General features: G+C 38.8%; 1 protein-coding gene across 5 annotated transcripts in view; it reads right to left on the reverse strand.

Moving 5' to 3' along the window:
* ENOX2 (ecto-NOX disulfide-thiol exchanger 2) overlaps positions 1 to 26,170 on the reverse strand; it is a 278,642-nt gene that overhangs the window by 153,147 nt on the left and 99,325 nt on the right. For 4 of the 5 annotated variants that reach the window (XM_047764464.1, XM_047764463.1, XM_047764461.1 and 1 more), the window contains one exon: positions 20,108 to 20,251. The exons of the other annotated variant lie outside the window; for it this stretch is intronic. Coding sequence is in view for 2 of the 4 variants with exons in the window: in XM_047764461.1 (XP_047620417.1) it covers positions 20,108 to 20,251 (144 nt within the window). In the remaining 2 variants the exon portion in view is untranslated. The remainder of the gene's footprint in view (positions 1 to 20,107; positions 20,252 to 26,170) is intronic. 5 annotated transcript variants of the gene reach the window in all.

Below are 26,170 nucleotides of genomic sequence, written 5' to 3' on the forward strand. Positions count from 1 at the left end.
TACCATGGCTCAGTGGTAACGAAACCGACTAGTATCCATGAGAATGCAGGTTTGATACCTGGCCTTGCTCAGTGAGTTAAGGATCTGGTGTTGCCGCGAGCTGTGGTGTATGTAGGTCACAGATGTAGCCCAGATCTGGTGTTGCTGTGGCTGTGGTGCAGGCCAGCATCTGCATCTCCGATTCAATCTCTAGCTTGAGAACTTCCAAATGCTGCAGGTACGGCCCTTAAAAAAATAATTAATGCTAATTATTCTCAAACTCTTCCAAAAATAGAATAAGAGGGAACACTCTCAGACTCATTTTACAAGGCCAGCATTACCTTGATACCAAAGCTAGATAAAGATACTACAAGAAAACTACAGGCAAATATCCCTGGTGAATGTATATGGCAAAATTATCAACAAAATACTAGCAAACTAAATTCAGCAGCACTTTATAAAAGGGATCATACACCATGATTATGGGGTATTTATCCTTGAGATGTAATTAATGATGGCTCAATATATGCTAATCATAAATGTGATACACCACATTAATAGAATGAAAGACAAAAATCATATGATCATCTCAACAAATGTAAGAACAGCATTTGACAAAATCCAACATCTTTCATTATAAAGACTCTCATAAAAGAAACACACCTCAACATAATAGAAATCATATATAACAAGTCCACAGCTAATAACATATTCAACAGTGAAAGGCTGACAGTTTTCCGAGATCAGGAATAAGACAAAAGCATCCACTCTCACCACTCCTTCTCAACATAGATTACATCATCATGGACGTCCTAGCCATGGCAGTTAGGTGAGAGACAGAGGCGGGGGGGGGGGGGCGGAGAGAGGAAACAAAGAAATAAAAGGTATCCAAATCAGAAAGGAAGAGATAAAAAATAAAGTCAGTAAAGTTGCAGGATACAAAATCAACACACAAAAATCAGTTGCATATTTATGCATTAGCAATGAAAAAGAAGTGAAGGAAGCAATCTCATTTATAATAGCATCAAAAATAATAACATACTTAGGAATAAAATGAACCAATGAAAGATGTGTATACCAAAAACCATACGACATTTATGAATGAAATTGAAGAAAACACAAATGAAAAGTTATCCTGTGTTCATGGGCCGTAAGAGTTAATATTTTTAAATGTCCATATGACCTAAAGCCATCTATAGATTCAGTGTAATACCTGACAAAATTTCAATGGCAATTTTCACTTAAATAGAAAAAGTAATCCTAGGAGTTCCCATCATGGCACAGAGGAAATGAATCTGAGTAGGAACCATGAGGTTGTGGGTTCGATCCCTGGCCTTGCTCAGAGGGTCAAGGATCCAGTGTTGCTGTGAACTGCGGTATAGGCTGCAGTCGTGGCTTGGATCTGGCGTTGCTGTGGCATAGGCCAGCGGCTACAGCTCCGATTAGACTCCTAGCCTGGGAACCTCCATATGCCATGGGTGTGGCCCTAAAAAGACAAAAAGATCAAAAAAAGTAAAAGAAAAAGTAATCCTAAAATCCATATGGAACCACAATAAACCCTGAATATCCAAAGCAATCTTGAGAAAGAAGAACAAAGCTAGAGTAATCAAAACAGCATGGTACTGTCATTAAAATGGACACACAGACCAGTGGAATAGAAACAAGAACTAAGAAATATACCCCTGCATCTATGGTCAACTAATGTTTGACAAAGAAGCCAACAATAAATATTCAATTGAGGAACAAGAGTCTCTTCAATAATCGGTATTGGGAAAACTGGACATCCACTTGCAAAAGGATGAAACTGGATCCCTATCTTACACCTTTCACAAAATTAACTCAAAAGGATGAAATTGGATCCCTATCTTACACCTTTGACAAAATTAACTCAAAAGGATGAAACTGGATCCTATCTTACACCTTTCACAAAATTAACTCAAAATGGATTAAAGACTGAAATGTATGGCCTGAAACTATAAGAAAATATAGGGAAAGAACTCTTTCACATTGGTCTTGGTAACAAATTTGGGATATGACACCAAAAGCACAAGCAACAAAGGCAAAAATAAATGAGATTACATCAAGCTAGAAAACTTCTGCCTAGCAAAAGAAAAAATCAGCAAAATGAAAAGGCAACCTACAGAATGTGAAAAAAAATTTGTATGTTCGTAATTTCTCATTGAAAGATTTTTATCATGGCTGCTTTGAAATCTTTATCAGATAACTCTACCATCTCAGCCATCTCAGTGTTTGCATCTGTTGATAGTTGTTCTTCATGTAGTGCAAAGTCTTCATGGTGTTTGGTATGATGAGTTATTTTCAGTTGAAATGTGTAGGTTTTGCATATTATGTTATGAGAATTTGGATCTTATTTAAGTTTTCTGTTTTAGTTGACACTGTTTAACATCACTGTAGCAGGGGTAAGGAGGCATTGCTCCATTACTGCCAGGTGGAGGTAGAAGTTCAGGTGCCCCACTTAGCCTCCCTTGACATCTGAGGGAGGTGGTCTCCTCATTACTGATGGGCAGGGGTCTGAGTTCCAGTTCCCCATGTAGTGTCTAGTGACATCTGCTGGGGGTGGCCTTACTACTCCTGGGTGATGATGATAGTCATGAATCTCTATCACTTCCTCTGACACCACAACAGTGGGGAGCACAGCTATATAACTTTCACTTGTCAGAGAGGAGTAGAAGTCCAAGCTCCCCAGATGGTCTACCCTGAAAAAGTAGTGGAGGCAGGGCAGGGGAGGGGTGGTTCATTGCTGGCCAGTGGGGATGAAAGTTCCAGTTAGGTACCTTGTCTTTTCTAATACTACCCTGGCAGTGGTCCCAGGCAAAGGCATTGGAGTGCCTCATCAGAGCTTCCTGGCAAATGGAAATGTAAGTTCCCCTCTTGGCTGGGTGTGGGTGAGAATGGGCTGCAGTTTTTTCTGTGCTGTTTGGCTAAGGTAGAACAATTAGCTTTTGCTATAAGCTTTCCCACTTACTAGGCTGCTCTTTCCTGGTCCTTTGGCTACAGAGAGAAGGCTTTTGTTTGGGCTTTTTGGACTCTGTACTCATTGGTGCTTATGGGTTGTTGGCTTCTTCAGCTCCAAGTGTGAGATATATGAGGTAAAAAGAAAACCCATGGAACTTACCACCATTTCATTCTGGAGGTCCCAAGGTCTCTAGACGGTCTCCAGACGGTCTCCCTCCTCCTCTGTACCTTTCAGCTTTCTTATTAATTTTTATATATAATATCCAGAGTTTTTAGTTGTACTTAGTGGAGGGAATAGGGTCTACTCCACTTTCCTGGAAGTAGAGATCCCTCTAATTGTCTTAAATTTTAAGATGCTCATGCTTGTAGGGACATATACAGTCTAATATCCTCATTTTATCCCAGAAAATGAAGACTTAGAGAAGATTAAGTAACTTGCCTAAAGTCCAACAATGGAGGCAAAAGCTTAAACTGAACTCCAGATTTTCTGGCTTCTCATTCCTATACTTTCCCCCCTATACTACCCTGTCTTTCTTATGCTTACCACTTTCTTTCATGCACTTTCATCTTCTGCTAATCCATCCATTTTCCTTTTCTGCACTGAACCCTCTACCTTAAAAACACACTGAAATCAGACAATGACCTCCAGGTCATTTTTACTCCCATAATGACATTAAAAATTTGTTCTCCTAAGAAGTTATAGTTCAGCTCTTTTCATAGTGGGAATAGAGGAATGTTTGTGGCAGAGAATGAAGATAAGGTACCATGTAAAGTATAATAAATAAATAATCACAGCTAACAGAATTACAGATCTAGGCTAAGAGCACAATTTTTTCTCTAACTACCCATTCATCACATACTATAATCTTCTAGCAGAGTGCCCTAATTCAATACCATCTGCTGCTATTATATTAAATTACTATTATGATTTTGAGTACCAAAGTCATACTATGCAGAGGTTAAAGCTTTTTGGTGTTGGTAACATCCTAAAAGTACATGTGCAGAGTGCTTTGATAATTAAAAAAAAGCACAATTCAATGAAAGTGGTCTAATGGATCTATAAAAGATTGAAAACTCAGTAACTATTAAATTTTGAACCTAGTTTTCAGTTATTTGGAACAACCTCATGTAAATTAATATTTCTAATCATTAATCCTCAGGCACAACATGAAAATTATGATTGCTTGGCAGGAGGTAAAATGGGGGGGGGCGGTTTGAGTAAGAAGAAATGCTAGTAATGACAACTGCCATTTACCCAGTCTTATTTTGTCTCAAAAGCTCTGGGCTAAGGACTTTATTACACATGTATTTATTTGAAGCTCTCAGGTGCATACAATTGGATTAATCATGATACTTGGTTCATGATACACTTTCAGCACTGGTCCCCTAATTATTGAGCTAGTTATTTTTAATAATGTAATGAGTACCTGCAAACTCACAGCCCCAAATAAAAGCAAAGACCTTAACAATAATCTCCATCTAACTATAAGAATTACTCCAGTCCCATCCTACATGCCCCGCCCCCACCTCTCAGCTAAGGTAACTATCATTTTGAATTCTGTGTTCATTATATCTTTGCTTTTTAAAATTAGCTTTGTTATACCTGTATGCAATATAAAACTTAAATATAAAACTCTCCACTGTTTTCCCTATGGATAACTATTTTCCAGCTTCATTTATTAAATAGTCTCTGCATTTCCCACTGATTTTATATATCATAACTCTATATATACATGAATTTATTTCTGGGCTCTCTATTTGTAAAAATTTTAATTTATTCTTTCATGCAGTCTTCATAATAAGCAATCTAACTGATTATTTCATGTAATCTACAAAAGGTATGTGTTATTTTCTCCATTTTACAGATTTAGGAAACAATGCCTTAGAGAGGTTAGTTACTTGTTCAAGATCACAGACTAGTTTATGGCAGTCTAAGCCCAAGACTTCAGAGCCTATGGTTTTAAGTAGTAACTGATACTGCCTCTTACCCTATTACCTTATGAGGATGTTGTGAAAGTCAGTAACTATCACAGACAGTGAATTATATATTTAGCTCTGTATTAGCTACTTAGCAGTTTTAGGTAGGGTTGGAGGCAGTGTTGTAAAGGAAAGAGAAAGTCTAGATGATCTCTAAGTGCCCCCTCTTTCACTTCTCCCACTCCTTCTTCTCGATACCTCACTGCTGGCTCTGATCCCTTTCTTATTCCCAACTAAGCTTTCAGTATAACAGTGGACACCCTGCTCTAGAGGTTGTTTAGCCCTTCTGGAGGTACCCGGGGCTACAAATTCTTGTCTTGGAAGGAAATTAATCAAGAGTGGCCAAAGAAATCTGAAAGACTTGAACACCTGCTTCATAGGGGAGGATATAGAATTACTGGGCTGCTGCTAACTTGCAAAAATAACTTCTGAGCTCTCCTGGAAGCAAAGGCACCCTGATCCTTTCAAAGAACAGTTGTGAGAAATGGTCTGAGTATGTGTGCTGTGGGTAGGGCGGGGTGCAGAGAGATAGAATCCAAAATCGCAGAGCTATCCTTGAAGTTATAATGCTTTAGAGTGTCCTCACTGGGTCTAAACCTCAAATAAAGTTTAGATAGAGGTGAGAGGGTAGGTTACAGAGGGTAAAAAATGATCAGTGCAATATCCATAGTCATTTTTTTAAACTCACCTATATTCTTAGGAAATCCTTAAATTGCATTCACAAATGGAAATGTGCCTTCAGCATGAAGCTCTATGAGGTCTAATTATCAGAGCAAATGTTTACTGAATGAATTTAAAAAATACAATACCAACATTGCCAATTATCACCCCAGAACATTTCTCAGTGAAAAATGTGTCATTCCTGGGGACACTTAGGATTTAAGCAGGGTTAAAGCCCCCATCTCATCATTTTCTCTTATTTCTACCATCTAAATACCTATAAATCCAAAGCAAGACTATTTTCACCATTTCATATCCTAAAGGTGTCAGTGACACTTGGACAAAAAAAAATTTTGGCAAGAGAATTATATATTTTTTTTTACTTACTTGTATGCTCATGCCAACTTTTTCTAAAAACAGTATAATAATGGGGCTCCTGAGAGAAAAGTACAGGAAACAGGTGCTAGTACTGATTAAATGAGGGTGAATCCAGTTTTATTGCTTTTAAGCAAATTCGGTAATTCTAACTAAAATCTAAGCAATACGGTCCCTTTAGAATTCCTAGGATGTGGTGTTTTGTTTGTTTTGTTTTTGCTTTTGTTTTTGTTTTTGTTTTTAATCAATGGAAGCGAATACTTTCTATTTACCAGATGTGGGCAACTTTGTGGTTGAGAGCCTTATTCATCTTTCAGTTTCTGCTAGAAATAAGCATTTTCATCTACCCTTCCATCCAATATCACCTTACACACAGCAGGCATCCAATAATTGCTGAATAAATATATTAGCTCTTGTTTGTAATTGTCTACTGCTGAAAATGCTTTTAAACTGGTTGTATAAATAGGTTAAATACTATCTCAACATTTTAAAAAAATTTGATTATCAAAACTTTCTATTTCTTAAAGACAACTAATTGTTACAGTACTAAAGAATATAGATAGGAATTTAAGAGATTCTTCATCTGCCAGAAGAAGTTCCATTTCCCTTTTTGAGACACCAGACAGAACTTTTCCAAACCTCCTTCTGTGTAACCAAATACTTTCAAGAAGCAACCAAACATTCCAAAGTGCCCAAGCTGTCTGAGTGTCACAGCACAAGACAGCTGGGGACATAATGTTGAGAATGACCAGTGTGTATACCATATTCACATTCCCTTTAGCACATACCAGATTCCACATCTATGAGACAGGTGTGTCTTGCTACTCTATTTTTTCCCCTCGAAGAGCACCTGGATCCTGTCTGGAAAGCAGATCAAGAACTGCACTGCCAACCACTATAGGTGGGATGACGAAATTTCCTGACCCTATAATTGGGAAAGCATGATTTGACATATACACTTATACTCTCGAGGACAATGAGGTAGAACATGTAACACAGGGGGAGGGGGGTCCATACTCACAGGAATGATTAAGAGAATCTACAAGAGGGACATAACTTTATAAAGTAGATCTGATGTGAAAGAACACAGCATAAACAATTTTAAAATAAATGGGAAAACATTTAAACAGAAAAAAAGATTATTTTCCATGACATAAAAAGAACACTTACAAGTCCAAAATTAGAAGACAAATAACAATAGAAAAAAGGGGCAAAGGATATCACACATGAAAATATAAAAGAAACAAAAAGAGTAAATGCAGAGAGGGAAACATTTGAAAAAGATGTTCAAACTCACTACTTATTAGAAAAATGCAAATTAAAGCAATGTGGAGCTATAATTCATTGCTCATATAATTGGCAAAAAAAAAAAAATGGGATTGAAGGTGTTGTGTGTTGGCAAGAAGACAGGGAAGGAAGAACCCTCTCAACACTAGATGTGTTGACTTGGTGAGGCCTTTGTGGAAGTCATCACCGTATTAGCTATCAAAATTTACAAAGCCCTTAATACCTCAACTCTGGAATCCTACGTCTTCACCTCTAGAGTAATACTTGCTCACACATAAAGAGAAGCAAGCTCATGGAAGTTCTCTGCAGCATTTTCATGGCAGCCAAAAAAATAGGAATAATCTCTAAATATCTCTTAGTAGAAGAATCCCAGTAGTAATTTCCCAATCTCTAACATGGTCCACCAGGCAGATATTAAAAAAAAAGAGAAAGTCAGAGGAGGAATTATCCTTGGTGGGGAAGGAAGTGATTACAAAAGGGCATCAGGGTCTTCTGGGGTACCAGAAATGCTCTGTGCCTTGTCTTGGGTGCCGGTTACATAAGTGTGCTATTTGTGAAAGTTCATTGGTATAGACGTAAGATTTTTCCCTTTTATGCATTTCAAAAATGCTTTTTTAAAAAAACTAACAAGCTAAAAAACAGATTTGGAAGACCCTATGCTTTAGTGGAAAGAATACTGTTATAAGAAGGAGTCCTGAGCTCCAGCTCCATTTTTTGCCGAAACTAGTTTGAGACTCTGAGCAAGTCACTTGGGTTGAATCATAGTTGACTCACCTGTAAAGGTGGGGATAATTATATTCTGCTGAAAGAAAGAGAACCGGGCCCAATGATTTTCCTATCTTTTTCATTTCTAGGCTTTATGGCTCTTTAAGCCATAATGGTCAGCATGATTTACCTTCATTAAGTTTCTTTTATCTATCCTTTCTTTCCTATCCCTACTCCCATAACACTGATTCAGGACCAGATTTCACTTCCCTGGGATAATTTCAGAAGTCTTCAAACTTGTCTTTCCAGTTCTGCCCCTTTACAATCCGTAATAAAAACATTTTGGCTAGGATATATTTGGAAAGTATAGCTCAGATCACGCCACTGCCTTCTTCGGAAACCTTAGAAATCAGTGAGGCATGGTGCAAAATGCACAGGACCCATGACTGGAAACCCTGGGTTTGAATAGTTTACTGGCTGTCTAATCTTGTGCAGGACATCGAGTCTCTGAATCTGCATTACCTCATCTGTGAAATGAGAGTAGTAATGAGACCTTCCTCCATTACTACATGTTCCACATACATAGAAACAGACTTTCAGCTACTGCTGTGTCAAGTCTCAAGTCACACTTAACATCATTTGCTAGGGGCCCCGAGTAAAGGCAGAGAATCAAGTTCCTTAGCTACCTTTACTTGACTCCAATTGAGAGAGAATGTTCTGGGCAGTCAGAGCTTCAACACAACGCTCTCCAACTGACTGGCTGTTTGACAGGAGAACGAAAAGTGAAAGGCACCTCCCTCTTTGCAGGCTATGTCACGAAGAGACTGTTATCTCATAGCAAAGGGCAACAGTCTTAACTGATGGGAATCCCAGCCTGGAAGACATGTATACATCTCTGTACAAACCTAATGTTGGAAAGAACTGTTTAACAGAGGCCTGGTACAAAATCTAAAGAAGCTAAAATCTTGTGGTTACCCTGCTGAGATAATTTAGGATGCATTAGTAAATGTTTCTCAGGGTGTTCAGCCTAGAGCACGGTAATCATGGAGAGGAAAAAAAAAAAAGGCCAGGTTAGAAAACAGCTTGCCAGTGGAACCACTATATTTGTATGGGATGATATTTAAATTAGCATCTGAAAACAGTACGTAGTTATGACTCGTTGCCTGCTCAGACTTTATGCCAAGTTCTAAAGCAAATTTAGCACTTGGCGTTCATTTCAGAGGGAAAGCCTGGTTCCTATGGCTTGTTACACAAGTCTTCTAAAATCCTTTATCTTGCCAGATATAAAGGCCACTCATGCTGAGGATGCCCACACTAGATGACTCGCATGATCCCCAGGAACTGATTTTGGGGAAAGAAAACACATTCTTAACTTGACCTCTCTTCTTCCCAGGGAACTCAACCAAGGATCCTCTGAAATTTCACCTCCTTCCCTCCAAAACTTCCTTGATTGACCGGAGGAATGAAGTGGTCTTCATTAACCTCATTCTAATCTAAAATTCCATGGAAATACCTTTACTCTTCATCTAATTATGCACTTGCACTCAATTTCTTCCTGGCTAAGTGCCCAGCACATAATAGCCACTTAGTAAATATTTGCTCTTATTTACTGAGTATTCACTATAAGCAGTCACTCTTTGATAGCACTCAGCATAATTGCAAATAATTATTTGTGTAATTATTTGCTTAATGACTGTCTTCTTTGCTAGACTGTGAGCATCACAAGGCCAGGATGGAGTTTGTGTTATTTATAGCCATACTCTTAAAGCCTACTACAATGCTTCATACTTAAGACTAAATAAATATTCACTGAACAAAAGGACACCATGTATTAAGCACTGTTTATCCATTTTCTCATTTAATCCCCAAATAACCTGTACACTGGTACTGTTATTCCTATTTGATAGGTGAGGAAACTGAGGCTCAGAGAGTTACAATAACTTGTCTAAGGTCAGAGCCAGGATACTGAGCACATGCCCTTGAGGCAGGGATGTGTCCTGCCTCCCTCTTTTAAGTCCTCTTCTACTATATAACAGCTGTAGGCTGGAAGGTTTCATAAGTTTTCTAAGGCTCAGTTTTCTTATCTATAAACAAAGGGGAAAATGGTATCTATTTTATAGATTTGTTATGAAGTTTGCTTGAGTTTATATATGTAAAACACCTGGTTATAGTGGTTGGCATACGATCAATATTTAATAAAAGCTACTGCTCCTGTATTGTTATTGAATCAAGTAAGCAGAAGAAAGAGACTGTAGCTAGGGAATGCCACTTGCTGAGACCTGTCTGCCCTGCAAAACAGCACATTCCATTTGAGCAGCTAGACATCTCTCTCTCTCTCTCTCTCTTTCTCTCTTTCTCTCTCTTTCCCCCTCTCTTCCCCTTTCTCTCTTTTGGCCATGCCCGCCACAGGCAGAAGTTCAGGGGCCAGGGATGGAATCCACACCACAGCAATGGCCCAAGCCACAGCAGTGACAGTGCTGGATCTTTAACTGCTAGGCCACCAGGGAACTCCTGGACACATCTCTAATGGCTTTATGTGCCACTCTCATCAACCCTCACTCACCACATTCCGTAAAATAGCTTGCATGTCATAGTTGCTCTCGCTTAAAATTCAAATGTAGAAGGAACAAGATATTTTAAAGTTAGTTCTATTACACAAGCAATTGCTCAATGTGAAATCCTACAACCTGCATGGCTTAAATTGAGTGGCTCACATTATCAAGGAAATTGAGACTGGAAAAAAATCAAGACTGTCTGCCAGCCCGTTACAAGAGGGAATGTCATCATCATGGATTTTTATTTCAATGGGTAGTAAATGGATATCAGGAAATAGAGCAGAGAAAGAGAAAACTGCACATTGGTGGTCACTTCTTTCTGTGTTGAAATACCTAGAGCGGTCAACATATACACAATCACTTTATCTGTTATCTTTTGGTCTACTACTTCAATGTCATTTCAGTTCCTGACAGAAGACTCTAGATACACTTTATCACAGAATACAGTATCCATGGTTTTGCTTTCTGTGGTTTCAGTTATTCAAAATCAACTGTGGTCCAAAAATATTCAATGAAATATTCTAGAAATAAATCATGTAAAAGATTTAAATTGCACATTGTTCTGAGTAGCATGAGGAAATCTCATGATGTCCTGCTTTATCCCACCTGGGACACGAACCATCCCTTTGTCCAGAGTATCCCATCTGTAAGTCTCTTAGTAGCCGCCTAAGTTATCAGGTCAACTGCCATGATATCAGCAGTGTCTGTGTTCAAGTAACCCTTATGTTATTTACTAATGGCCCCAAAGTTCCAGAGTAGCTACACTGGCAATTCGGATATTCTGTTACTATGCCTAATTTACAAATTAAACTTTATCATAAGTATGCATGTATAAGAAAAAACCAGTATATTAGGGATCACTACTATATGTGGTTTCAGGCATCCACTGGGGGGTCTAGGAACATAGTCACCCACGGAAAATGGGGGGCTACTGCACTACAAACATCCAACATTCTGAACCAGAGTGGCCTAGGTGCAACCTAGTTGCTGTGATGTAGTAGAGGTAGCTGAACAGGTCCTTAAGCCCAGTTGTATAGTGGAATCCTCTGCGGTGCTTTTAAAGAGCACTGATGCCTGGCTCTTCCTCAGTTTTCACCCTGATACAATTGTTTTTTGACAATAATTTTAGAGCTATCCTGCCTGGATTTGGATTTTATCTCCTCTACTTACTATTTGGACAAATGACTTAACATCTCTGTATTTAAGTTTACTTATGATTAAAATAAGGATAATCACAGAGTTGCTGTGAAAGTCAAATAGGTTAACACATCTGAAATACTTAGAACGTTATCTGTCACACAGTAGGTGTGTCACAGTATCAGCTACTACTAGTAGTAGCAGCAGCAGCAGCAGCAGTAGTAGTAACGGTAGTAGTAGTCAAGTATTTTAATTATACTTTGGTGCCATGGAAGAGAAAGGAAGACTCGCAGCTTGCAATCACATGTAGAATGGCAATGCTGAAATGGCAGCAGGGGTATCTGTGTTTGAAATTCATGAAGTGAAATCTCCTCACTGTAAGGTACGACTATGAGGCAAAATCAGATGACATGAAGTTGAGTTCCATGTGGAATTTGTCTTGATTTATACATGGAAAAGTAAAAATCTAAATGTAACTCATGGTGCTAGAACAACCCTATCTATTTGTACCCTGCAATGAATCATCACTGCTAGTTTTCCCTGATTGAGAAAACAAATGCTAAGGATAGGACTGTGAAAAATTCAAAGTCATTTTAATCTGCAAATAAACAGCCGTGTTGGGATGGTGGGGGTTCTTGTCACACTTGTCATCATTCCACGGGAAGGAGGGAACATTCATCCTACTTGGGAGAGAGGACAGACAGTACTATAGAAAGTCCTCTGGGCTTTTAGCCACCTCTGCTTGCTCCTTGGCACTGGAGAAGCATCCACTTGTGTGATTAGTAAGATTAGAATAAAAATAAGTGATCATTCCTGGCTTAACCTCTGCATTCTGGCTCTCAGGTCAGAATGCCCTCAAGTTGACATGCCCCCTTTTCTCTTTTAAAGTGAGCAGAGCTTAGTCAGGGCACAGGTACTATTTTCCAGCGGCAGGACCACAGGCCCACCTTGTTCTTAATTTCTAGCTTCCTCTGAATTGTGACATAGGCCATCACTGTCCGTGACACTGGCAGGGTAAGTTGTCTGTTCTTCAGACTCAATCTTTCCCATCAGTATCTTTCCCATCAATATCTTTCCCATCAATATCAATCTTTCCCATCAATATCTTTCCCATCAATATCTTTCCCATCAATATCAATGTAGAGATTTGGAGCTGGAGATAGTAGTTTCATTAGGCCTTAGGCTCAAGCCACGTTCTTCAGTCCAGTTTTACTTCTAATAAAGCTGATACTACATTTTGTTCCTCACATGGCTTTTTGTGTTTGTTCTCAGTTTTACTCAGAATTGGAAGGAGAAAAGCACTCAGACTCACCAACCTAACAAGCAGCAGCAGTAACTGTAAAAGCAGTTTTCGAAATGCTTTCGCCATTTAACAGATGTGGAAACTGAAGCTTTACAAAAGGCCTCTGTATTTGCCCAGGATCAAAATACTAATAACAAGTGGCAAATGCAGTACTAAAATCACAATTTTAGTATTCTTTTTACTACATGGCTGAGTATGCTTCTTTCTTTTACTAAGGCCAGGGAGGCCCTTATAGGCCTCAAAGTCCAGAATGACTGTTGCTTTGATAACCAATTCGCTAAGCTAACAGGAGAGGAAAACAACCTCCCCCAAATCTAAGAATCCTTTTACTGTGAAACTGAGTTTTACTGGCCTAAAATGATTTTTTTCAAATGAGTCTTTACCTAAAAATCAAGAAATCGAAAGAGATCCTGTAGATAAAATTATGCAACAAAGTTTAAATAACAGATAACACATGATTATCAAGTGTTTTACTCTTGGTATATAGTGGCCCCTTAGGGTGGGCTGGGATGGGGGACACCAAGCGTTCCGCATCAAGTAAGCAGGTGTCACAAAGACTTTCTTCTGTGATTCGCTGAGCTGCTGGAGTTCAGCTCTACAAAAGGGATTCCCTCATAGGTGTTTCCCAGACTGAAACTCCTTTTCTAGTTTGAGATCAAAGAGTTCTCCCCTGTGTGGCAGGCAGAACAGATATGGGCCCTCATATACCACTGGGTTAGCTTGCTACAAATCATGTAATACTATTAGCATGGGGGAAGCCAGCTCCTCTAGGTTATAGATACACTTTCTACAATACAAATGAATCAATCACACCCCACAGCCCTAGCCAACTTGAAATGATCAGTGTCAGGTAAAAATCAGTTCTGGTTCCACTACTAAGTAATCATGTGAATTTAGAAAAGTCCCCTTCTGGCTTTTGGTGTCTTCATTTGTGAAAATGATGGTGTTAGATGAGATTGCCTCCAACTCTAAAATACTATGACTCAACATCTACTGCTAGCCCCTATATTACCAACACATGAGGCTGAGTCACACTTCACGTCTGTGAGAGAAGAACTTAGGAAGTACAATGAGGTCACAAAATCATTCCAAAGCTGTTTCAACAGCTGGGCCAATGTAAGAGAGATGTGTTTGCATTTTCCGATTTTGCTGCTTCTGTGCTACCGTCAATCTCCCCTCCCCCAGCATTCCTTGAAGAGGAAAAATTTCACACTGAGTTTCTATCAGAACTGAGATCCTCTAGGTATCAAGATAAGGTTTTATTTTTTGAAACTGTAATCAGATAAAAATGTCCAAAGGTCTAAAGAAACTGAGTAGGGCTATTGGTCTACTCTTTTTCTTATTTTAATTCCATCTGAAGGAACAATACGCTCTTCTTGGCCTTTGGCAGTATAATAATTCAGCTGATATGCTAGAAATACCACACACCAAGATATAAAATGGTGGCATTTTCTCTCTTTAAAAACAATCAATGCTTTTATTTGTGGACTTCAAATCCACATGAAATAAGTCTCAGCCTGATGAGTCTAAGGTAAATCAAAGGGCTATAAGTGTCATAAAAAGTTTCCTGGTTCATTGCCCCTCTTCCAGGTAAGATAGGAAACAAAAGTACTTCCAGGCAGATTAGTGTTCATCTCATTTTTATATTTCTTTTCCTAGCAGACTTAAATAACTTCCCCTGATAACTCATTCTAATATAGTTCTTCCTTCTGTCTGACTGAACCTCTCCTTGCTGCTCTGCAGGCCTACTTCCTCTTATTACTCTAGACCTGGCAGCGCTGGAACTATTCACTGTCTTTCATATTGTCAAGTCTCACCCTGACTTCCAGAAATTCTAAAGAAAACCTTAGGAACTGAGTTAGGGTCTATGATCAAGTTTAGATACTATCTGGAGGTCCTTATCACATCATAACACTCCTGGTGATGCTATTCCCCCTTGGTCAAAATTATTTCTCCTCTCTGGTTACTGGCACCTCTTTTGTAAAATGAAATGAATATGAAAATATATTAAGGGAAAGAAAGAATCACCATTCTGACACAGATTATCAAATTAAAGGGTCCTGAAGAACTTGAATCCTTGGGGTTCAATCATTATTACAAATGGAAAATGGATGAAGATCCCCCATTTCATGCTGAACTATTCATTATTCACACAAAATTTGGCAAAACTGCTTAGTACTAGGCATCACATAATTAAGTGCAACTCTATCTTTCAGTATAGAACTATGAGAGGAGACAACAGAAATAGGACTATGCCTACATCTGGATGATCACTCTGATATCATAATTATCCTGATTAGCTGCACGCTTTATCAGTGAGCTAGCACCTTCTTGGAATGCCAGTGTACCATGATGTTGTTGCTTAAAGCAGTGCACTTGACTTTAGCCATCATCTGATTGGCCTTGCTGATTCATGGATTCCTTCACTTTAGTGAAAGTCTTTGAGAAAAGGCTTGGTATCTCCACCTTTACAAATCCAGGTGGATCTCAAACCAAGAGACAGTTGGTATCTTCTGGACAGAAACTTGGCACTATGATTGACAAGGGCTTAACAGTCTTCTGCTCTTTGGCCACAGAGTAGGGGAATGTTATCTGAATACGTGGACTCACCGCAATCTTAGACAATTTGTGCAGCTGCAGCATCACCAAGGAAACATTTCCCCGAGAAAAAAGTGAAATTTGAGAGCAAGCACACTGAAAAATTCTGAGCTCACCTTAAGATAAAAGCTGCAAAGCACCCAGGTGCACATGAAAGAGTTTGTGGCCAAATACTGCAGTAATATCTATGCCAGGTTACTGATCTACTGAACAGAGGAGTTGGGACAGGACACCCAATTCCACCTATCAGTTTCCCTTGGGCACTCATGAAATTTCATCTAGTTTAGAGGTGAAGATTCCATTAGGGCTGGGTATTTGTTTCACAAGCACCCAGATTCAATGTGTGGTTCTTGAGGGATATAATCTCATGAATGTCTGGAGTTTGACCTTTAGGGACTACTGAGGCAGTCCGTTGATCAATATTAGATACTGAGTGCCCAGTTTTGCGCACAGTTCCCCCAAGAGTGAAAAGACGATGACAGACAATATTAAAGGCAAAAGGAAAGCAATTCTTCAGCCAGATATGTGCTAAGTCAACAAATACTTCTTGAACTTCTATTGTGTGCAAGATACTGTGTCTCTGCCAAAAGACCTTATGAATCAGGGACCCTTCCAGTCAGAGGCTGATGACCGAGTTGAAAAGTTAAGACATGTTTGTACAAACAGATAACCAATAGTTCAAGGTGGTTGAACAGTGGCAAGTGATTCATATGAATATAATGACCCAGGGGGTTTCAGAGGTACAAGTGAACAATTCTAACTAGGACAATCCAAAGGCTTCCTGGAGAAGGTAGGACTGGAACTAGGTGCTGTCAGTTGGACAAGATTTTGAGAGGTGAAAGAAGACGATGAGAATGCTAGGTGAAGAAATGGCATGAGCAAGATGCTGAAGTAGGCAGGCCCGGTGCCTATTTGGAGAAAGGTAGCAGACAACCTTGGCTGAAATAGAAGACTTGTTTTGGGGAGTAGCAGAAAAGAAAGCTGAAAAGAAGGAACCATGGGATCTCAGAGTTTGAAGGGATCCTAGAGATGATGAAACACAAGCTCTGCTCATCTTATTCTCACACAAACACAGCTTTCCCTCGAGTGCCACCAATATTTAATATTTAATTAGTAATGGGTCCAGATTTATAATATCTATAGACATAGTAATTCTGGGATAGTAGTTGGAGACAGGCTTTGAAGTTGGAGGCCTGGTTAAACCACTTGCTAGATGTTCCACCCTTGGGTAAGTTTATTGATCCTTTATTTCAACACCTATAAATGTGAATAATAGTACACTCAAAGTGGAGGTAGGGAGAAGAAGAATGCTTGAAGGAGACAGAAAAGGAAGGAAGCTGTAAAATGTATTGCCAAGGAAAGCAGAAGTAGAAAGAATTCAAGCAAGGGGAGGTTGTTAATAGCATCAAATGAAGCAAACAGGTCAAGGTAGTTGAGACCTGTCAAAAGGCCACTGACTGTGACAAGTTGGAGGTCACTGGTGACCTCTAAGGAGATCAATTTTAGTATAACAAGAGAGAGGCAATTTGGAGAAAAGGGTGGGGTAGATGGATGGGAAAGGAAGAAGAACAGAATGTGTAGTGAGGAACTGGAGCTGTGTGAACAACCCCTCCCTCATTTGTAGTGACAGGAGAGGGAGAGAGATGGTTTTGATTCAAAGGGGTGATAGGGTTGGGTGATATAATGGCTGGATGCGTATCTCAGCTTAGAAGTGAAATGGCTGGTAGCTCTTGTAAGGACTTCTAACCCTAGTTTTCCTCCTTGCCAAGATGCAAGGAAGGAAGATAAAGCAAGAAAGAAGTTCCTACTCACAAAATATCTTCCCTCTTCTTTTTGTCTAGTACTGCATAGGGAGAAAATACCATTATAAAACAGTTTGCACATTTATAATAAGATTGCTAGATGAGCAATTATGAGGCTCCCTGTATAGTAAAACCTCATTAATTTGGACTACACTAATTTTGAATCTGTGGTAATTTAACCTGGGCTGGAGTTACCTTTGTACTATCTACAAAGGGTTCAGTAAGAAAATAGTGTGAAAAGGACTACAAGGGAGGTAATTTAGCCTGCCAGGAGCCTAGTTCACCTATTTTTAAGAACATACTGTTTTTTAAGAATTTAGGCAAATTCATTATTTGAATGCAAATTGATTCTGCTAATTATAGATTAACATAATCTACTGCTAAAACCCTGTATCTGCAATAGTACTTTGCTCTCACTGAATATGCTCATTAGAAATAAAACTGAAATTCTTTAAAGTTGGTTCACAATTCAGATGAATGCATACCCTCTTTTCCCATTAGTTAGTGAGTTAACTAATATTCAGGAGGTATTACTCTAAACCAGCATATAACTTATCATGAACATAGTGGAAAAACTAGTAAGTGATTTTAAAAAGCCTCAGGGCAGCCAAAATAGATGTCTTAAAGTTGAGGCCCTAATCTTGTGTATCTTCCACAGCAAGTTGTCTTACAGATGATTTAACTCTTACTTCACATAGTAATTTGACACATCAACTTGGAGAGCTGGCTGTTTGTTTATTTTTTAAGTTCGTAACTGATTAGAAGGGGAAAAGGGGCTGTTACATGAAGGGACACTGAGAGAAACTAGAAATGACTGCAGACTACAGAAAGGAGACAGGACATGTATCAAATGTGGCTAATGTGGCTGTAATAACTAAATAGACACTACAGTCTAGGACAATTTAGAGCAGCGTTAAAAGGCCTATATTCATTAGCAAACCCAGAAAATGACAAGAGTATTATAGCGCAGTACAGTGACTAATGACTGAAACTATGCCTTTAAATGATTGAGCAAAGTTTAGATTACTTTGAAAAGTATGCCTTAAAAAGACAGATGTTTACACACACACACACACAATTTGTATCCATAATGATTAACCTAAAAATGTGAAATGCCTTGATGCTTAAAACAAAGAGGTTCAGGAGTTCCTGTCGTGGCGCAGCAGAAAGGAATCCGACTAGGAACCACGAGGTTGCAGGTTTGATCCCTGGCCTTGCTCAGTGGGTTAAGGATCTAGCGTTGCCATGAACTGTGGTGTAGGTCGCAGATGCGGCTCAGATCTGGCAATGCTGTGGCTTTGGCATAGACCAGCAGCTGTAGCTCTGATTAGACCCCTAGCTTGGGAACCTCCATATGCCGCAGGTGCAGCCCTCAAAAGACAAAAGGCAAAAAAAAAAAAAAAAAGAGGTTTGTAATATCATTGTATAATAATAGTAACAAAACAATAGCACCATTTATTAGCGATTTATTAAGTGATGAGGTGTGGGCAGATATCATGCTATGCACTTTACCTATATAATTTCATTTAACTCTACTAACAATCCTAAACGTTTTAGTATCATTTCTAACTTTACAGTTGAAGAAAATGAAAGTCAGAGGGATTAAGGAACATAACCCAGGCCACAGAGAGAGAGCTGGGATTACAACTCAGACCAGCTCCGTGGCTGTATGCTATGCATTTCCACTGCTCCAGAAAATACAACTCTCTAAAAATCACACTTTTCTCGAGGGCTCCAGACAGCTAATACTTTACCGTACTTTTGTTTTCCAAACTATGTTTAACAAATATCTGATTTATAAGCAGAAAGACCTATGATCTAAGAGTCAGGTATTTACGTTATATGTTTGCAAACATGCTCCATGTTACAAACTGAATGTAAAAGTAATAGTAAAAAAACAGAACAGAACAAAACTAAAACACCATGAACGTGTCTATTAGGGTCACCCTAAAATCTCAGATCGGTCCCTATGTATTATAGATACTATTTCCAAATGAATAGTCAGGTAACAAAGAGGTGAAATTTTAAAATATTAAATGATCAGTTAAGATCTGGTTCTCCCATTGTTTCTCGACTCTTTCTGGAGAAATTTAACATGATAACAGGCCAACGGAGCATGAAGGATAGGGGGAATTGCAGGGGTGGCTCAAAATTCATTTGGCTGTTATATAGGATTGAGGAAAATGTGTTTGTCAGCTCTTCTAAGAGAGGGCATAGGACACATGCAGATATGCTGTGCACTGGGGGAAACAGGTGGGGTGGGGAGTTGCAAATATACGCATTTATCCACATTAGAAGTACAAGTGAGGATAGCCACCACTTGTACATTCAAAGAAAAATGTACAGTAACATCATTCAGTCATGTAATTCCTTCTACTGCAATCAAATATTTTTTACTCATCTTTTCCTGTCTTAAGCCTACCCATTCAAGGGCCAGCTACAAATGCCACTTCTGCTGTGACGTGTTCCATGATGCCCAAAGCTGAATTAAACTCTTCCCCTGTTTGTGCTCCCATAGGTTTTTCCTTTTACTTATTTACTATAGCACTGACCATACTCTTGTTACTAGAATTATTCAAATATGTACTTTTTTCTGCTCGCTATCCCACCATGAGTTCCTTGAGGGCAGGGGACTCTTATTTCTGTAGCTCCTACAAATCCTAGCACAGTGTCCATTACATATTAGGCTCCGCGACAATGTTGACTCAGTGTCACTGGCACATCCTAAGAGAATGGATTATCACCTAGCTTACCTGAAGGAGCATTTGTTCTCTTTCTTTTCTTGCTTGACTCCCCTCCATTCTCAGTGAGGCCTTCTGTGACCAGAGGGCCACTGGCACTACCAAATTGCAGGGGCTCGTTGTTGTTGGCAGGGTCAAAGGGCAGCTGGTTCAACCCTAAAGAAGAAAAAGAAAGCCAAAATCCAGACGCCATTAAGGACTGGGATGTCTCTAGATTTTATTATATGAGCCACTAGAGGAAAACTCTCTAGGTCTTAAGAGCCTAGGAGTAACAGGTGAATTCCTTAAAGCCAGTTGCCCTCTGCAATTTTTACAGATATTGTTGATAAGTACAGAATTAAAATATAGGCTCTTATAAGAATATGGCTCCATCATTTGTAAGATCCCTCCTGTTTCTGGGAAATTAACATTTTTGGTCACAGCTGTCAATTATCTTCTACCTCCTCTCTTAAAGAGATAAGACCCTCTTTAAATGTGGCTATGGTTGGACCTACTCTTCCTTTGAAAAAGCTTGGCCATGTATTTTTCAGATTATATCTTGACATTTTTTCCATTCTTTCATTGCAAGCATTGTTGAATCAATGCAGATGTAATCATAAACTATCCTGGTGTCAAAGTCACTTCCAACGATAATACAGAGGTTTCAAAAAAAGGAAACTGTAACTCAAAAGCAAAGTAGAGAAGGAAACAAAGATAACAGAACTTGCAAGGGGTTACTGAGCAGTTGGAGTGATGGGGAGTCAAGACTCAGGCTTGGGTTATGTTAAGCCGCTTTTAAATGAACTCAGAGCATGGTCATTTTACTAGTCACTGAAGTATCATGTAAAATGGCAAAAGGCCAAGCCTTAGATATTTCAGACAGGGATGAGCAGAGGTAGTTTCTTACTCTTCTGGCAGCAGCACCTGGAATTTTAAGTGCTTCAATTAAAACTTCATGAAATGTTGAATCAAAATCATGAAATGTGTCAATGTCCAAAGTTAGGTGATGTCTCTTGAGCCTTTTATCTACTGGTCCTCTAATCTTATCAAAAGAGGAATCAAGTTGGCCTGTTATGGCTCACTCTTTAACCCTCAATTTTTCTATGGCCTGCAGCTGTACAATTCTTCAGGTAATGTTGTAAAATGTCAATGAAAACTTGGAATATAATCAGCTAAAGGTCAATTAACTTTCAGTAAAATTAATGCTATTGTTCTAACAAAATGGCTTTACTTTCTTATTTTTAATAAAAAGTACCCCTATGCTAATGTTTTCAGCCCACGTTAACAAGCACTATTTCTTCAGCAATCAGATTCCACTTGGAACACCTCCATTAAATGTCTTCTGGGACTTGTCAAACATTTTTCCTTTACATCATCTGAGTAACTAAGTGAAAGAATGAAAACTTGCTTCTGTATCTTAAGTCAACCATTCACTGCATCATATCCATGTCCTAAAAAATCCCTACTGTGACTACAAAGAACTAATGAAAAAAAACACCAATTGCTATGCATTAGAAAACATTCAGATCATGACCAACACTATTTTCAAAGAAGAATAGATTTTTATATAATTTTAAAATGAAGATGTTTCTTACACCTGAGTAGTCCCAGAGTCAAATGTGATTACTGTACTATTCCAAACTTGTCTTGATATTTCTTTCTGCAAAATCAGACTGACCAAAACAAGTTCTGTGGAAGACAGAATAATATAGTGGAAATAATATGGACTTCAAAGCTTGACAGATTGGGGTTCAAACCCTGGCTCTGTCTTTTACTATACGGGTGGCTTCTGGCAATTCATGTAATTTTCCTTAATCTTAGTTTCATAAGATGTAAAAGAGGAATGATAACACTATACAGGGTTGTTCAAGAGATAAGAAAAAAAAATATATATATATGCATACGGATATTCTAGGTGAATTAAAACAAACTTTTTCTCTGTAAGTTTGAAGTTTATTAGCAGCTCTTCTAAGGAGGATCCTTCTCTCTCTCACACTCTCTCTCTCCCACAACTGTATCCCCGGTGCCTAGCACCATGCCTGGCACATAGGGAGTGCTGAATGAATGAATTCTCGATGGGGTGGGGGTAGGTGGCAATCTATGAACTCACGTAGTTAAAGACTTGACAGCTGATAATCAAGAATTAATGACACAACTTAAAAGTTCTGATGTTGATTGTATCAACATTACTTAAAATAATTATATTTCCAGTGCATCTCCCTCATTTGAATGCTGTACTTAAGGATGGTAAAATCTTGATCAAAAGGAAAACTCAGGGATTAGGAGGTTCTGATTAATTATGGTTAACCAGAACATTTTTTCTTTTATAATTGATACTTTTAGAGAATAATATTAGTCCATTTTCCGGCCTTATTAAGTAGATAACTGAGGACCTTACAGAGCTTCAGAGCTATGATCTATAAAAGGAGGCTAATAGCAGTACCTAAATCATGGGCGTGTTAAAAGGATTAAGTGAGATCACATATGCAGAATATTCCGCATCACATCTGGCACATAGCAGATGCTCAATAAATATTAACTGCTATTTTCTATATTTAATTTCTAGAATTTTTGATGTACAATGTGAAGAGATTGGTTTGAATTTGCCCTTGTCCAAGGATATACCTTACTTTCCTCACTGACCCTTTTTATTGTTGTTCGTACTGGTTTCTAAAAGTTGAAGGAGTCAAGGATCAAAATCTGATGAATTAAATGTATTCAGTCATAGATATTTGACTATAATCTTTCTTCCCTTTTACTCAGTCCCATATGGTAACTTTAGGGATTTAGCTATTTTGTTCCTTGTCCTAATGTTCAGATTTTTGTTTGGCACTGAATAAGACTGAGATTTCAAGTATTTTCTGTGTACCTTCCTCACATATGATCCAAATATGAGAAAATCCTGATAATTCAGCACACCATCTTAGGCCTTGTTTCTTATAGAAAAAGATCTCATATCAAGGAAGAGAGACATCCCATTCAGTAAGCTGATTCACTGAATACAAATCCACATTTTACATTATCCAAGAGCCAATACAGTCTTCAAAGATTTGTAGTTTGAGAACAGGACTATAGAGATAGCAAAATCCCATGACACTAGTGCTTCCTAGCTACTTTGATTGTATTGTTTCATCCCTCCCCTAAGACAGCACTAAATCAACCAATAAATCAGTAAATCAATACATACTTATAGGATCTTTTGTGTCATGTAAATGTGACCCATGCTGAGAAGACTATTTTAAGCAAAATAGCCCTATTAAGACTATATAAATTCTAAAAGGAAAACTACCACTTTAATTTCAAGAATTCTTATTGCAGAAATTTCAATTATGACTTGAACATAAATTATTAGCAATTATGATATTTTAACTCTCACCCAGATGATGGGATTTATCTTTAAATCTCTTATGGAAGCTATTTCTCCTAGACATGATGGAACTACTAGAAAAGGAAGATATTAGGAAAATATTAGATTAGGAAGAAACTTTTGAGGCTATCTAGTTCATTCTTCTATGCAAAGCAGGAATCTTCCATAGAATTCCCTGAGGGGCCTAAACCCAGGGGATACTTCTTAAGTTTATGGACCATTCCTAGGGATTCAGTTTGCTTTCCTTACCTTTTTGAAAACTACCACTTACTCTATTTTGAGGGTTCCTTTCATTTCCCCCAAACTGCCTGTGAAGTAGGATGCTTTCTGTCCAATTGTTAACTTGCTTATTATCCCTAAAATGAGTGCATGGGATGTCTAACTTTTTAAGGACTCTACTGATAATCACTGCAAGAAAAACAAATAAGCGAGTCACCAATAATTAATAGAACGAAGCCATACGTATTTCTCACAATCCTTGCCCTTGTATTCCTGAGGATAAGTTTAATAAAACTTTGAACCTTGCTCATTCATTTCTCCTCACATCACGCCCCCTCATTGCCGAAGCCCCACAAAATAGTTTGTGTAAAGGGAAGCACAAATTGATAAGGAAAAATAGATGATAAACATTAGTGTTACAGAGCTCTATTTCTGTATCTTAATGTTCACAATTAAACAAGCCCATGTGGTAATGTAATCTCGTCTAAAACCAGGTTGACTGGTTTAGACAGCTGACCAGCTGTTACTTCATGTCATGTCAAAATACAGATTCTCTGACTTCATAACACACATGCGGCCACTTTAGAAAGTATGCATATTGGGGAAGGGTAGGGGTGGAGTCCTTGGAGAATGACATGTATTATCCAACAATGGAACCAGGGGATTAAACATCTCAGAATGAAGTGTGGTTCTCAGTGAGTCCTCCAATCTGCAGGTCAAGGAGTTCACATGCAATGATGTCTGCCATACAGATGCAAATGATTCCCCAGGCTTGCAGGGAAGCACTGAAGAATTTTCCTGATTCTTGTGAAAGAAGATCAATGATCTCTTTGTGCCCAGCTGCTGTACTAGTTACTGTCACAATTCACTTTCCAGAGCTTTCCACTATCAGGTCAAATTAGGGCTAACCTTCATGATGCAATCTCACACTTTTAATGATTGCTCCAGGTTACAGCACCAAAATGTGACCCAGTGGGTCCCTGCCACTTCTAACTTGCAGCTGCGGCCCACAGACTTAAGGTGGTCCAACCTTAGCAAAAAAGAAACACAATTTTATTCTGGATTAGTTCCCCTTAAGAGAAAATGGTTAGGTCCTGATAATTCTGGAAATTCATTTCAAAGCAGCAATTACCAGACAGACATTCATGTTGAAAAAACACAGTATCAGTTTTTGGCCAAAGGAACATCATAGCTAAGTTATATAAAAAACAAATTTCTATAGCCTAAGTCCTGTTTTCCAATTGACTTCAGTTTAAAATCAGACAAGGGACTCCCTGGTAAAGGGAAGGAAAGGGTCTCCAAATTAGTTTTTAATTCAAAAACTCGTGAAATGAGGGGTTAGGATAATAGCCAGGCCCTTGATGTGCTGACAGGTGCTTTTGTAGGATTTATCCATCCCTGGGAGCCCCTCCACCCTCCTAAGCCTCGGCCTAAAAACCTCTGACTCTACATTTTCAGCTCTCACTACACAGCAATTCCACCCGCTACTTCTAAGGGAATATTTACAATGTCTGCAACAGAGTTGGACTGCAATATTACTCTCCAGCCACAGGGGTTAGTAGCCAAAACAAATGAACATTTCTCAGTTCCAGGTCTTAGCTGATGTCAAACAAATGAAACCTACTTTGTCAATTTCAAGAGTTCAATATTCTGTATAACTGGTTTAGCTGAAGCAAGGGTAACTGCAAAAGAATAATGGGTGACAGAAGGGAATGGGGAAGTGATGAAAAGGGCCAAAGTCCTCTTCTACTAAGGAGCTAGCTTGAAGGAACTTTCAGAGTCAAAATTAGGCTTAAGTGTCCTTTTTCAAGGTATGATATAGGTCACAGGCAGATTTTCATTGACAGTGATCCTACAGCAACTTTTAACGACTCCCCAAACCACTTGGTCAGGCATTCAAGTCCTTCCTAATGAGGCCCTACCATTCTGAGCCTTGTCTCCTGCTATGCACCAGCCTGTTCTCCACCCCAACACTTGCTGAACTTTAACATGCATGCATGCTCCCAGGGGGTCTTGTTAGAATGCAGATTTTGATTCATTCTGCTTTCTGCTTTTGTAACAAGTTCCCAGTTGATGCTGATCCTGCTGGTGAGGGGAATCACACTTTGAGCAGAAAAGGCTGATGCTCTAGCAAAATGGAACTACCTAGCATTTATTGAGTCATTCCAGTACTTCCCTACTTCCACAGTTTGGGGTCACACTGCTTCCCCACCTACTTCTTAATTTCCAATCCTCGAAATACTATTCTTTCTTTAGGTTTTATCCCAGGTGCTATTTTCTTCACGGTGCCTTCCCTCATCCACCTCCACCCAACCTAATACAGACACAGCCATGGAGCAGCGCCCCCAGGGGAACTACCATTCACTGACTGTTAAGAATGTGTCCTGCCTCACATTCATTATCTCACTACTTTATTCTCTAGTTATTATTCCCATTTACAACAAAGAAATGTAAACTTACAGAGTTTAAGTAAATTTCCTAAGGTTACACAGCTAATAAGTAGTATTACT

The sequence above is a fragment of the Phacochoerus africanus genome, chromosome X (assembly GCF_016906955.1).
Source record: "Phacochoerus africanus isolate WHEZ1 chromosome X, ROS_Pafr_v1, whole genome shotgun sequence".
Classification (NCBI taxonomy): Eukaryota; Metazoa; Chordata; class Mammalia; order Artiodactyla; family Suidae; genus Phacochoerus; species Phacochoerus africanus.